Genomic DNA, 15,046 nt, shown 5'->3' with positions numbered 1-15,046 from the left:
CTAAGCCTTAGGAATACAAACGATGACAAAAAGCAGTTCATACTTTCAACGAGCTCACAAACTAATGAGAGAAAACAACACACAAAAAGAAGCTGTTAAAGGGAGAGAGGGAAATGATGGTACCCAGGTAGAAGCATGATGATGTTCTATAGTGTAATGGGAAGGGATAAGGTATCTGCCCTATGCCTCCTCCTTAAATAGAGGGTTTAGGAGGAGTTTCTGATATCTACCCTCTCTAGTCAGAGAGAGGAAAGGGCCCAAAGGTCAGGGGGCACTAAGGAGTTGTGAGTTTCAGAATCGATTTGATCTTGCAAAAAGATGAATTTCTGAAAAGAGTAGTGAAGTCCTGGTGAGCATCCAGGTAGCAAATGAATCTGTCTTAAAAGATTGGCTAAAGAACAATTATAAGGGGAAGCAGTGTAACTGGATCATTGACTCCCATGTCATAGAACTAGGAGTCAGATTCTACCTTTTATGCTTAATACTTCTATGATTTGGGGAGAAAGAACCAGGAGCCTCACTTTCCTCTTGTGTAAAATGAATGGTTTGGTCTAAATGACCTAAAATTCTTTGAAATTCTGTCCAAATATATGATGCCATGATCAATCAGCAAATATTTACTAAGAGCCTTCTACATGCTAGGCATTGTGCTAGATCATGGACAATATGAAACAAACCCTACTTTAAAAGGATTTATGTTCTAATAAAAAAGACAAATATATAAAAATATATACATAACAAATATGAGGTAAAATACGTACAAAATAGTTCAATGCATTGTAGTTTGGGAGTATAACCACTAGCATTTAGGAAGATCAGAAAAGGTTTCATACTAAAGTTGGTGCTTTAGCTATATTCTAAAGGAAGAGAGATTCTATGAGTTAAGAAGGAATGTATTCTTAGCTTGTAGAGTGGCCAATATAAAAAACAAGATGAGAGTTGAAGTATTGTATATATGGGAAAGAGGAAAGGTCAATATTACTGAATCACGTATTGCCAGAGGGGGATCCAGGTTGTATAGGACTTTAAAAGCTAAACAAGGGGGCCAACTAGGTGGCACAGTGGATAGAGCACCAACCTTGAAGTCAGGAGGACCTGAGTTCAAATCTGGTCTCAGACTTTTTTAACTTAACACTTCCTAGCTGTATGACCCTGGGCAAGTCCCTTAACCCCAATTGCCTCAGTAAAAAAACAACAAAAAATTAAAATAAAAGCTAAACGAGGGAAATTATTTTTTATCCCAGAAACAATACTGAACTTGATTGAATAGGGAAGTCACATCACCACTTAAGGAAGATTCTTTTGACAGAAATATGCATAGGATGCATTGAAGTGATGAGAGTCTTGAGGCAGAAAGATTAGTAGGATTTTTTTCCAGCAATTTTGCAATAATGATGAGAGCTTGAACTAAAGTTTTAGTTGTATGAGTGGAAAGATTGGTGCTTATACTAGTGATATTATAGAGATAAAAATGGCAAGGCTTAAAATTGATATGTAGACTGTGGACAAATAAAGAGTTTAGGATAATACTGATATTATGAATATCTGAGACTGATGAGACTAAAGAAAACATGAAAGTTTGGAAGAGGGGAAAGGTTTTAGAGGAAAGTGGTTAGCAGTGTCATTCTATATGAAAAAGGCCCAGAATGTATAATTTGAAGGATATATATGTGTGTGTGTGTAACATGTGTATATATGTAACATGTGTATATAACATGTGTATATATTCCTATATAACGTGTATATGTATATAATATATATATATTTTTTAAATTTTGGAGCGACTTGCTTTAGAATAGGTATATGCATTACATTACAGTTCAAGAATTGAGGGGCTTAGCTAATCAATTTGCCCCATTTATAGTTCAATTAAGTACTAACTAGTTATTTTAATTGTGGGGACATTTTTTTCGTATATGTTTCAAAAGCAGAAGAGATAAAATTCAAGACATTAGTCTCTAGAGTCATGATTATTTCAGAGGCTGAATTAAATTAGTCTGGTTCAATGTGTACATGTATACACATACGTATAACAAAAATTAAGTTCCTTGAAATGTACTTAATGGGATTGGATAAAGTTAGATTTGATGGTGATTTTTGGGGAAGCATGATTAAAACAAATGTAGCTCAAGTATACAGTGAATAAACTAGGATTTCATATTGTTCGATTTTTATGAAATTAAGTATGGATAAAACTTATTTTAGCTAAAGTAGGTTAATATTACTTAATATTTGTCTCATCTGAAGAATAAAAATCTGGAGTAACAATGATTACTACTTGAATCACTTCATAGAATTCCCAATCCCTCTATTTTTGTCCGCCTGCATTTTTGATTTCCTTCACAGATTAATTGTACACTATTTCCAAGTCCGATTCTTTTTGTACAGCAAAATAACTGTATGGACATGTATTTAACTTATATTGTATTTAACTTATACTTTAACATATTTAACATGTATTGGTCAACCTGCCATCTAGGGGAGGGAAAGGGGGAAGAAGAGGAAAACATGGAACAAAAGGTTTTACAATTGTCAATGCTGAAAAATTATCCATGCATATATCTTGTAAATAAAAAGCTATTTAAAAAACCCAATCATTACTATTTTTTAATCAAAATTTTATAATTGCATATTACCAAGTACTACTGTACTCAACTAAGTACTCAGTAAATATTTGTTTATATCAATTTATATCAATATTTTATTTGCAATGTTTTAAAACATTGCAAAGGAAATCACATACACATGCATATGCAAAGTCAAAAAAAAGTTTCTCTTTCAAATCAGAGATTGTTTTTATTTTTTGCTTTCTATTTCATGTGACTTCTGTTCTTAAAAAATAAGAACCTATATATCATAAACAATAGAATTTGTTATGTCTTGAGTTCTAGAATAGCTGTCTATATAGTTCTCTGCAGTGCTCTGGCTCTAAAAATTTTTTCAGAAACCTGAATTTATAGGAGACTTAATCACATTTCCTTATGGATCATGAGGCAGATGTATGTATTTGGTATGTGCAAGTAATGATACATTTGGATTTTCTTTTTTTTCCCTCCTTAATAGAAAGTGTAAAAAAGGCAATACTATCCATTTTCATAGGGAAATTGTAGTTCCAAATCATTGCTTTCAGATGATCAAATAATTGTACATTCTGTAAAACCTCAATAATAATGGAAATAGTAACAGGGCTCTTACTATAATGGAAATTTTTATATTATGAGAGCTTTATTAGAATAACATTTGGATCCTTTTTTAACAGGGTTTTTTTTTTTCCTTTTTATAGAATTCTACAGGATAGATTCCTTAGGAAAAACCAGACATAGGGAAAGTTTCCATTTTCAGTCAATTCAAATTATATATGGGACAGAGTAACATTTGTAAAAGAAAATTTTAAAATGTCACCTACTCATAATTCAGAAATATATTGTTCAATGAACCAATCCATCCATTAAATAAAATACCCACTGTACTAAGCATTGTACCAGGTAATGGAGATACAAAAGACTACAGTGAAAATGTCCCTATCTATAAGGTGATTTATGGGGGGAAATATGGAAAATACCTAGTTCTAAGATGAATGGCTTAAAGCAGGAGCTTATAAAGAAACTATAAAAATGAGAGCAAAGACAGATTTAAAAAAACTTTTGCAGGTGTCTAGGTAGTACATTGGCCTAGATGGGAGCTGGTTGACTGTCCATGATTTTCTTGGAGGGTCCCTTCAGCCAAATCTGTTAGAGGAGGAGAGGCTAACAAAAAGGAAAATCAAAAAAGCAGGCTCTGGAATTGCCCTTGAACAAACTGAAAATAGCTTGAAAAAAGTGTTCTTAATCTGAGAGCTATGGATTTGTTTTGTTTTCAACATTTTGATAATTATATTTCAATATAATTGCTTTCCTTAGTAGTCTTTTGTGTTTTGTGCATTTAAAAACATTCCCCTGAGAAGGGATCCATAGGTGTCACCAAGCTATCAGAAGAGTCCATGGTATAAAATAGGTTTAGAACCTCGAATTAAATAAGCATTAGTAGAAATGAACAAGTTTAAAGTTTTGATTTAACTTATATCCAGAAGAAGGAATCTCTTTATTAACGATTCCTATCTGCACTTTCAGAAACATGTTTCACTTGTCTCAGAAGATATTTAATGGAATACTTAAAGGAGATCATTTATTTTATTTTTCTGATCTCAATACAGAGCTGATATTTGAGCATCCACAAGAGTTGCTATAGTTTTATAGTTCCATTCATAAAGGATATTCATTTTTTTAATTTAGGATTTTGTTTTTCTCCTCAATTATATGTAAAACAAAACAAAACAAAACAGTTTTTAATATATTTTTAAACTTTTGAGTTCCAAATTCTTTCCCTTTCTCTTTCTCCAAACCTCCCCATCTCCATTGAGAAGGCAAGCAATTTTATATGTTATGCATGTGAATCATCCAAAATATTTCCATAATAGTCATGTTGCAAAATGAAAACAGACCAAAAACAAAACTCAAGAGGAATAAAGTAAAAAAAAAAAAAATTATGCTGCAGTTTGTACTCAGACACCATCAGTTCTTTCTTTGGGGATGGTTGTCTTGATCATTGTATTGCTGAGAATAACTTAAGTGATTCACAGCTGATCATTTTATAGTATTGCTCTTATTTTGTACACAGTACCTTTCACTTTGCATCAGTTCATGAAAGTCCAAATTTTTCTGAGAGTATCCTACTCATCATTTCTTATAGCACAATAGTATTTTAGCACATAGCACAGCTTATTCAACCATTCCTCAATTGAGGGGCATTCACTCAATTTCCAGTTCTTTGCTTCTAGAAAAGAGCTGCTAAAAATATTTTTATATATACAGGTCCTTTTCCTTTTTGTTTTTTTATCTCTTTTTGAATAGACTGACTAATGGTATTGCTAGGTCAAAGTTAAAAATAGTTTTTTAAAAATTTTTCATATTTGTCATGTTATGCCAGAAAAATCAGACAAAAAGAGAGAAAAGCACAAGAAAGAAAAGGTACAGAAACAAAATTTTTTTAAGTGTAAAATACTATGCTTCAATCTATATTCAGTTGCCATAGTTTTCTCTCTCTCTCTCTGTGATAAGAATGGCATTTTCCATCCCAAGTCTATTGAAATTGTCTTTAATCACCAATATGCATGGTTTGCTCTAGGTAATAGTTAAATCAGTTCACAACTCTATCAACAATGCATTAATATCTCATTTTCTCCACATCCTCTCCACCCATTTGTCATTTTCCTTTTCCACCCTCTTATCCAATCTAATAGGTGGAAGGTAGTGCCACACAATTCTTCTAGCTGGCATTTCTTTGAGGGACATGAGTTAGAACTTATTAGACTATGAGGGACCTCAGTTCCTCATCTCTAAATTCACTTCCTGATCTAAGTCTATAATTCTATGATTTTAATAGTGAAAAGTTAATTAACTTGAATCCTATACAGCAAAATCTAATCTGGTTCAATAAATTCTAGAAAGTTCTCTGAGGACCTCAGAAGTGGATTTCTCAAAGTCACTTAGCTACTTAATATCAAAGGCAGAATTTGAACCCAAACTTAAATATGCCTTTCTACAACTTCCACCATAGTTTGTAGTTATCTAATCTGGCCTAGGGAGAACAAGTTTAATTTCTCTTCCAGGTGACAAATTTTTCAAGTATTTGAAGATAATTATCCTGAATTTTAGTTCCTCCAAGGTGAACATATCCACTTAATTCATTCTTCTGTCTTAAGCCTTGAAGTCAATTATTCTCCACTGAACACTCACCTTATTAATTTCTTCCCTGACAGGTGGTACCCAGAATTTTATACTTTACATGTGTCTGGTAATGTATTATTATGAATAGAGTTCTGGCTTTGGAGTCAGGAAGTCAGGGGTTTGAATTCTATCTCAGATGCTATACATGTGATCCTGGGGTTAAATCACTTTATTTTCCAAACTCATCTGTAAAATTAGATACTAGCATTTATATTACTGAATTAGTCTTAGTAAATGAAATTAAAATGCTTTACAAACCTTAAAGAATGTTAAATTTTATCCAAAGTGTGACAGTCACCTTCTTGAGGTCGAGAGATGGTAACACACTTGACCACTATTTTTTGAGTAATTAAGTGACAATTCCAGATGTGAGGTGATGAGAGCCTGCACCAATCTACTGGCATTGTCAGAGAAGAGATCACATATGAGAGATGTCACAAAGTAGAAACAAGAGGGCTTGGCAACAAAATGGTTATCAGGGGTAAGAAAAAGTGAAGTCAAAGATAACACCTTGGTTGTTAGTTTTGGTGACTGGGAGAATAATGATACTTTCAACAGTAACAGGAAAATTAGGAAGAAAAAAAGAGTTTGGGAACAAAAATAATGAGTTCCAGTTTGTTCATGTTAAGTTTAAATTAAGATGTCCAATTGACAGTATTAGAGATGTAAGACAGCTGATCAGGAGAAAGGAGTAAGGGCAGACAAATAGATCTAAGAGCTTCACAGTTCCACCAAGCAGTCCCACATACTGAATAGCACAATTTGTGAGATATATCAAACTTCTATGTGTTAGAGAAAGATCTAAACAAGTGTTATTCTGGATATAATATTCACTGGGCTTGCCTGGAATTTAGTTTATTGTTTAAGTCAAATAGTAATGAAAGTTATGTCACTATTCTATAAGAAAATGTTAACACATTCCAGTGAAGCTGAGCTGAATAAGACATTATTCTAGTATTCTTCTGAAGTCAAGAGTTGTGCCTTAAGGAAACGAATACTGTGCCTGTCTTCCTGCCTACCTAGCTATCCTGATTGTACCCTACTTTTCTGAGTTCTTTCCAGCAATTTGTGGTGTCACTACATTTACTGGAAAAACTTAAAGAAGAAAGGTTATACTAAATAATTCCATACAGTGGAAATTACTGGGAACATAATCAAGCTGACCTTTTATTGTTTCTAAGATTAGTTTGCTATCCATATTTAAATTCAGTTATTTGATTTTTTTTTCTTGGAATAATTAGCCTTATTCTTAGTAATTTAAGTCAGAAGTGGAAAAAAATAACTTATGGGAAGAATAAAATTATATTAGTAGGTTTGGATTTTTGTTTTACCAGTTTTAAAAGATCTACAACCATAATTCTATTTCTTTTTTTAACATGGAAAATAAATTACCTTAATATGGCAAACAATTTAAAGTGTTTTTTTTTTTTAAGTTTTTTTCTTAGATCTCTGCTGACAGCCATCTGTGACACAGATTAAAGTTACATTTTATTCATAAACCAAATGGACCTTTTCCCATCTCTTTGCAATGACAAATAAAAACATAAAAAAGGTTATATGAAGTGCAAAGTGACATATATAAAGTATTAGGTGAAAACCTTTGTAAAAATGATTACCTTTTCACTCTGCTCATCTGTCTTTGAGAAAATTTTCATTTCTTTTTTCTGAGTGGTATTTGAAAAGGTGTGCTTATTTCTCCTTTATCTTAAGAAATCAGCCACCCTCTTTTCTACCAGCTCCAGCTACCACTACCCTGCTTTCTTTCCAAACTAATGGTAATGGATGTGGTATTTACCATAGAAGGAATCTGTATTTTTGCATAAAGTGATGTGACCTTAAATTTTGAGCAAATTCAAACAACTTTTTTTGATTAAGTTTTTACTCATGAAATATAGATAATATTATTTTCCAAAAGCTATCTTCTTTCAAGGCAGATAGACCTAATGCCAAGTATTATATAGAGAGTAGAGATTATTGTTTCAGAAAATAAAATGACATAGCAAAAGAAGTTGACATTTTTGCCTATAATACTGTCCTTCTTTTATTAATTCTCTCATCTTTTCCAAAGCATACTTACAATTAAAAAAAACTATTATAATTAAAGATGAGGTTTATATATCACTTGCTACTTCAACCCAGTAAGTATATTAGGTTTTACAAACTTGGAACAACTTTAGAATCATCTAATATTTGCTGGTTAATGACCTTAAATTTCCTCTTTCTGAGACCAAATGAAAATTGACATTTTGATGGGCTAAAAAATTTGCAAAAAATTACATGTACACTTACACTGAGTAATTTATAGTTCATGCCTTTAAAAGGGGGTGTGGGAAATATAACAAAAAGGTAATTTATCCCTTTATCAGGCAATAAATTTCTGTAATGAAAATGTAAACTATATCTACTTGATTCAAGAACATATGGAATCTCTCTCTGAAATTGGAAGAAAAGAGCTCCAAAACCATCTTCAAAATGTCATAATTATTCATAGAACATGCTAAGTTTGTAAATATTTTCGTTGGTTTTAAACATGTACTTTTTAATCCAAATAACAATTGAAGTAATTTCCAGGGGAAAGTTGGGAGAAAAAAGACAGGAAGACAAATAGGTAATATTTTAAAAGCAAAATGCAAAACAAAACAAAAAACCTCAAATCAATCTTTCTTCTTTTCCCTCAAAAGATGTTACAACTTTGATCATACCAGTCAACACTTCTTGAGCATCTGCAGGATAGTGAAATTATCCTGCTATCAGATACATGATCCTTTTGAAACTCATTCCTGGCAGGTGATCCTCAAAACTCCACTTAAGTACTTCTAGTAAGAAGGAATCCAGTCTCACAAGGCAGACTATTCCACTTTTGAACAGCTCTTATTTTTAGCAAGTGTTTTATTATATTTAGTCAATATGTAATTCTGCCAATTCCCAAATTGATCTAAGTTCTACCCTACAATAGAATAAACATAATTCTTCAAAATAGCAACTCTTTAGTTCTTTGAAGAAGGAAATTATTTTCTGCTTTCCTTATGCTCAAGAGATTTTTCTTTATCTAGCCCAAGTATCCCTAATTTTCTCAATTATAGTACTCTTCATATAATCTCCAAACCCTTTTCTATTCTGGTCACTCTGTGCTGTGCAAAATTCCAATTTTGACAAAGTCCTTTATAAAATGTAGCACCTCAAACTGAATAAAACTCCTGATGTAGTCTGACTGAAACAGTGGAACTCTTTCCTCATTTAATGTGAATATTTTATTTCTAATGTGGTATAGTGGAAAGAGCACTGAATCAGAAGTCATAGGACCTGGGTTCATTCCCACTTTGGATACTGTAATACTTGGAAAGAGTCACCCTTATGAGTTGTGATTTCTTCATTTAGGACTTGGAAAAAATGAAAAACTAATTTTAAAAATCTGTTTAGAAGGCACTTAAGAATATCCAATGTGTACCCAAAGCATGCGTCATGTTCAAGTATGTTTTTGTTCAAGTGACCATTCAGGCTTCCACTTAAAGATGTTCAGTGATAAGCCGCTAGTGACTAGAGGCAGACCTTCCTTTCCCCGGTTTTAATTTATTAAGTTTTTTCTTAAGTGAGGAAGGTGATGGAGCATAATGAAAAGATCTCTAGCTTTGAACTAAATGATCTTGAAGGTCTCTTAGAGCTCTAGATCATTTGATCCTAAGGTGAATTAAAATCTGCTTTCCTAAAAGACCTACATGTACAAAAATATTTGTAGCAGCTCTTTTTGTAATGGCAAGGAAAAGGAAATGAAATGGATGCCCATCAATTGGGGAATGGCTGAAAAAATTATGGTTTATGAATGTAATGAAATATTATTCTATAAGAAATATTAACAAGCTGATTTCAGAAAAGCCAGGAAAGATTTGTATGAACTGATGCTAAAGGAAGTAAGCAAAACCAGGAGAACATTGTACATAGTAACAAGAAGGTTATGTGATGATAAACGGTGATTAGACATCTCTTCTCAGTAATGTGGCAAACCAAGACAATTCTATATGTAGAAAATGCCATCTGCATCTACTAGAGGCAGAAATATGGAAATTGAATACAGATCCAGGCATATTATTTTCACCTTCTTTGTTGTTTGTTTGCTTTTTCTTTCTCATGTTTTTTTTTTCCCCTTTGTTCTTATTTTTCTTTCATAACATAAGAAATATGGAAATATGTTTAAAATGGCTGTACATGTATAATCTATATCATATTGCTATCTTGGGGAAGGGAAGGAGAGAAGAAATTGGGAACCCAAAATCTCGAAAAAGTAAATGTAGAAAACTTTCTTTACATTGTAATTGGAAAAAAATAAAATATTGCTAACAGAGGGGGGAAAAAAGGAAATAAAATCTGTATCCCTGTTTTGTCCCTAATTCTTGTTATGGGATCAAACAGAATAAGTTAGACTTATTCCCTTTAAGACATATCTTTTTCTTCCATTTGCCCCAAGCATGAGGTACACCAAATTTTCCACATCAATATAAACGAGGTATATGAAAGAAACCTATATGTCTATCTCTGCTTTTTTTTTTAAACACCAGAAATTTCCTTCTGTATTCAAGTAAATCTTTATTTCAAGACTCAGCTGCTTCAGTGGTTTTGCCTTCCACTCCCAAAAGTGGGAACGCCTGCAAAAAGAAGCTGCTTGGAGAGAGTCCTGTATCCTCTTGTAAGGCAGGAGTTTTATACATTGATATCGAGGAACTTGTCATCATTCAGAAGTAAACCAACTCAAAACCAACTTTTCTAATTTATAAATGCCACCTGGCATCTTCTGTAGATCGCAAAAGGTGCAAGAAAAATGGCTTTGTAGAGGAAATTTTGAAAACTTAACTTGCTTTTTTGGCAAAATCATAGATAATAAGTTTCTAGAACAACATCTGTTATAAACTCATATGCTTATGCACTCATCATACTATATAGGTACAACATTGATTGTGAAGGGGATGTGTTAGTATATCCCTTTGCTTCAGTGAAAGAATGATTTTCTATTACTATCCCTCCCAATGATCTTAAAATGCTATAATTTTATGCTAAAGGTTTTTTAAGTACAAGAAATAGTGTTCTTTAAAATGAAGAATAAACATAAAAATCTAACAATAATAACTATTTTAGTTCATTTTGTGCTATAAATTGATATATAAAAACAAATGGTCCTCATGAAGGCTGTTCTTGGATCAATTAAGATAAAGCAGTGTAACTTCCAAGTAACCATGTCCCAATTAAAGAAGAACCTGGGATGTTATATTTGTTGCATTTGGTTATATTACGTTACATTCTATCTTTTATACCAAATGTGATATATGATTATTGTAATGATACCAAAATCCAGCAGATAGAGAAATTCCATATAAAATAGAGACAATATAAAATATTTGGGAGTCTACCTACCAAGACACACATAGAAGTTATATGAACACAATTACAAAGTAATCTTTATACAACTAAAGACAAATCTAAAGATTGGAGAAATATTAATTGCTTATAGTCTAAGCCAATATATTACAAATAACAATACTACCTGAATTTAATTATTCAGTATCATACCAATCAAACTAACAAAGGATTACTTTTAAGAACTAGAAAAAAATAGCAAGAATGACAAAAGATCAAGTATATTGAGAGAATTGTTGGGGGGGAGGAGAAGGGAAGGAAAAGGGCTTACAAGTACCAGATCTCTAATTATACAATTTTCTTTATTTTTTAATAACTTTATTTTCAAAATACATGCAAAAATAATTTTCAACATTCATCCTTGCAAAACCTTGTGTTCCAAATTTTTCCCCTTTCTCTTCGCACCCCTCCACTAGACAGCAAGTAATCGAATAAAGGTTAAATATGTGCAGTTCTTCTAAGAATATTTCCACATTATGTTGCACAAGAAAAATTAAACATTTTTTTTTAATTGAGGGGGGAAAAAAGCAAACAGCAGCAAAAAAGGTGAAAATACTACGTTGTGATCCACATTCAGTCCCCATAATCCTCATAAATCTATTAGAATTGGTCTGAATAATCTCATTGTTGAAAAAAGCCAAGTCCATCACAATGGATTGTTGCATAATCTTCTGGTTGCTGTGTTCAATGTTCCCCTGACTCATTCAGCGCCCTCCATCACTATCCAGCAATATTTGTGGTAAAAGCCTATTGATTTTGCCTTTGTAACATTTCTGGAATATGACCCCTTCTCTTCTCTATTATCACCACCTAATGCAGACCCTCTCTCTTCGTGTCACATTATACTTGTAATTCATGAAATAATTCATCATTGTCTTATTTATTTCTATTCTCTTGTCCTTTTGTTCCTATTTATGAAACTGTCTTTGCATTGCCATGCATACCTCTATGACATTGCAATGATGTGTGAGGAAACAAGCTGAGTGAGATTGATTGATTTTTTTTCCCCCAGTCTCATTCCCATTCTGATTATTTGAACTAGCTGAAAGGGAGTGTATTTGTTTCTTTAAATGCACTGGAGCTTGTTTTAACTGTTTTAGTTACATTGCTTTAGATAAAACACAAGTTACGAAGGAAACAAGTGCTGCTATCCGACAGTTTGGATAGATAGCTGGGTTTAATGTTTACAAAGAAACTTTAAAAATACAATGCCAAAATTGTGTGATTTTTCTTGTCATGATTATGTGTGGTTAATGTATTGTACTATATTTGACTTATTTCCCAGATTACTCCTTTTTCCTCTGTGTTAAATAATAAATTTAAATTGCTATAGTTTATGTTTACTCTGCTACCCAACTGTGGTCTTTGTAGTTATGCTATACAGTGTCCTACAAATTAAAACACTGTCAGTATTTAAAATGGACTAGATAAGTTGTTTCGCAGTAAACATAGTTCATTCACTTTTTAAAGTGACCTTCAAAATGCAGAACTTTTTTTCAGCTATTCAAATTATTAATTCAGAAAAAAATTATTTATGAGTTTTGATGCTTGTGGTATAACATATATATATCTTTATGCATTAGGCATATGTGCTTCCAGATTATATATCTTCACACACACACACACACACACACACACACACACCCCTTCATAAAATGTTGGTGACAGCTGAGGTTTGGCTTTAGTTACCTGACAAGTCAATCATTATTTAATCTACCATACTTTGTTGTCTCTCCTAAGCTCTTGCTTAGGGGTCAGAAAACCTAGATTCAGATTTCATCTCTGCTGTGTATTATTTTTTCATCTTGGGCAAGTCATTTAACTTAGCTTGGTTTCCTCAGCTATAAAATGAAGTTGTTCTATATGGCCCCAGAGGTCCCTTTCAGTTCTCTATCTGTGAGCTTAATCTACCTTTACCCATAGACCTATTTAAGTATTTACATATAGCTATTTATGTAACAGACTAATTTTACATATACATATATATGTAATCATATGTTTGTTTTTGTGGGTTATTTGAAGCTGAAGATGCATGTTGCAGTAAGTGAAGATCCAGACCTGAGTTCAGGTCTTGCCTCTGTGTTATAAGTTACAGAGCATTTGCTGACCTTTCATTATTAGAAGTTTCTTCTCTGGGATTTCTTATCCCATGAAATATCTTATGTGAAAGACAAATAAAAATTACATGCATATATATACACATATATACAAAGATATACTGATAATTTTATATTTCATGTGTGTGACAGTAAAATATATTTAAATATACACCTCCTTTTTAATTATAGAAATAGAGGCTTTATTCAATGAGAATTTATCCTGTAAGGAATTTTTGTAAGGGTTTTAAGCTCTTTGCAATATTATTAGAATCCTTCTATGTGCAATGTGCTGTGAAGCAGCTATTATTAAAAAAATTTTTTTTGCTAATTCACTTCTTCCAGTTTATTTTATAAAGCAAAATAAGCAAGATTTTTGTGCTTAAAATCATATCGATAAAATTCTATTATTAAGAAAATACACTTTAAAGTTATTTAAATCAATGTTTAAAATTCTCTTTAAAATATTATTTATATTAAATCTACTTAATTCTCTCACTCATGTTTCCATTCCTTTTTCTGATTTCAAGGAAGAACTGAGTAGCTCTAGACTATACATTAACAAAATTAGGCAAATACAGCTCTCCCCTCCAAAAAAATTTTTTTTTCAGTAATTGAAGATAAAGTATATTCAGTTTCCAAGACTAGCCACCTAAATTGCCTGCTTGTTTTGTTTCTTTATAACAAAAAAAGTTTAGAGAGTATTGTTTATAAATGTTGAGTGTAAACTGTCATCTTAATATTTTGATAATATACTTCTTTCCACAGGAAAAATAAAATCAAATCATGATTTCAGGAAAAAAATAAAATATTTTCTTGGCTTTTTGCTTTTCAGACCTGAGGATTTCCGGATGTAATTGGAAGAATATTAAAAAACACACATACACACACAGAGAGAAACCTCTGAGACTTCTGACAGTTCTGATTTCTTCCTTGAAAACTTTCTCCCAACCTGAAAAATCAAGAGAATCCACCTACTGTTTGGAGAAAGTGTTCTATTAAACATGGATGCAGAAGATTTATAGGCAAAATAATCAGAGTATAAACAGGAAGGGACAAGAAAATAATTTATTGTACAATTGTTCAGTAACCATGTAAAATGCTCAGAATAAAATCTTTTGATCAGCTGCTGATTGTCCTTTAATGAGCAAAGAAGCACGAGTTCTCACTTTTTAGTGGTCTCTCCCAACTCTTCACCACAAATGTAAACTGTTGCATGCAGTCATCCACAACCCAAATATTTAGAGTTCTGTCACTAGATCATGATTCTCATCTCTCCGTTAATGTGCATGCCATCATGATAGAATATCAAGCTGGAGGGTTTGGCTTTCAAACTAACCTACTTTTTATTTTTAACTTAAAAATTCTAGTCTTGAGTTGAAGTTGGATAGAGTCATTATATCATGTATGTACCCATACAGTCACATTCCCACTGCTTTTGGACATTTTTGCACATAACAAGTGAAATAATGTTTACATTCTCTATAATCTCACATGATAGCTTTCTCTCAAGATTCTGGAAGAAGAATTTGACCCTCTGGTGGAGGGCTTGCTCTTAATAGTAGCTTACTAGATTATTTTATTTATAATGACAATTTAGATGAGGAATAGAGGGTTATTAGAATTAGAGTCAAGGAGACTTGAATTCAATTTATAACTCAAATCTTATGTGACTTACTCTCTCAGTCTCGATTTCTATAAATCTGCAGTATGGCCACAGAATAATACCTACTTCACAGGGTTTGAGCATCAAATAATACATGTCAAGTGCTTTGTAAA

At 32.2% G+C, this 15,046-nt stretch overlaps 1 protein-coding gene across 1 annotated transcript in view; it reads left to right on the top strand.

Annotated features, from left to right (window-relative positions):
• MRPL13 (mitochondrial ribosomal protein L13) overlaps positions 1 to 14,395 on the top strand; it is a 47,394-nt gene extending 32,999 nt beyond the window's left edge. The window contains exon 7 of the mRNA XM_051971030.1: positions 14,103 to 14,395. Within this exon, the coding sequence (XP_051826990.1) occupies positions 14,103 to 14,124 (22 nt within the window). The 3' untranslated portion in view covers positions 14,125 to 14,395. The remainder of the gene's footprint in view (positions 1 to 14,102) is intronic.
• The last annotated feature ends 651 nt before the right edge of the window (positions 14,396 to 15,046 follow it).

Source organism: Antechinus flavipes, chromosome 1 (genome assembly GCF_016432865.1).
Source record: "Antechinus flavipes isolate AdamAnt ecotype Samford, QLD, Australia chromosome 1, AdamAnt_v2, whole genome shotgun sequence".
Taxonomy (NCBI): Eukaryota; Metazoa; Chordata; class Mammalia; order Dasyuromorphia; family Dasyuridae; genus Antechinus; species Antechinus flavipes.
Note: the sequence above shows the minus strand (reverse complement) of the source record. Positions and strands in the feature narration are given on the sequence as shown.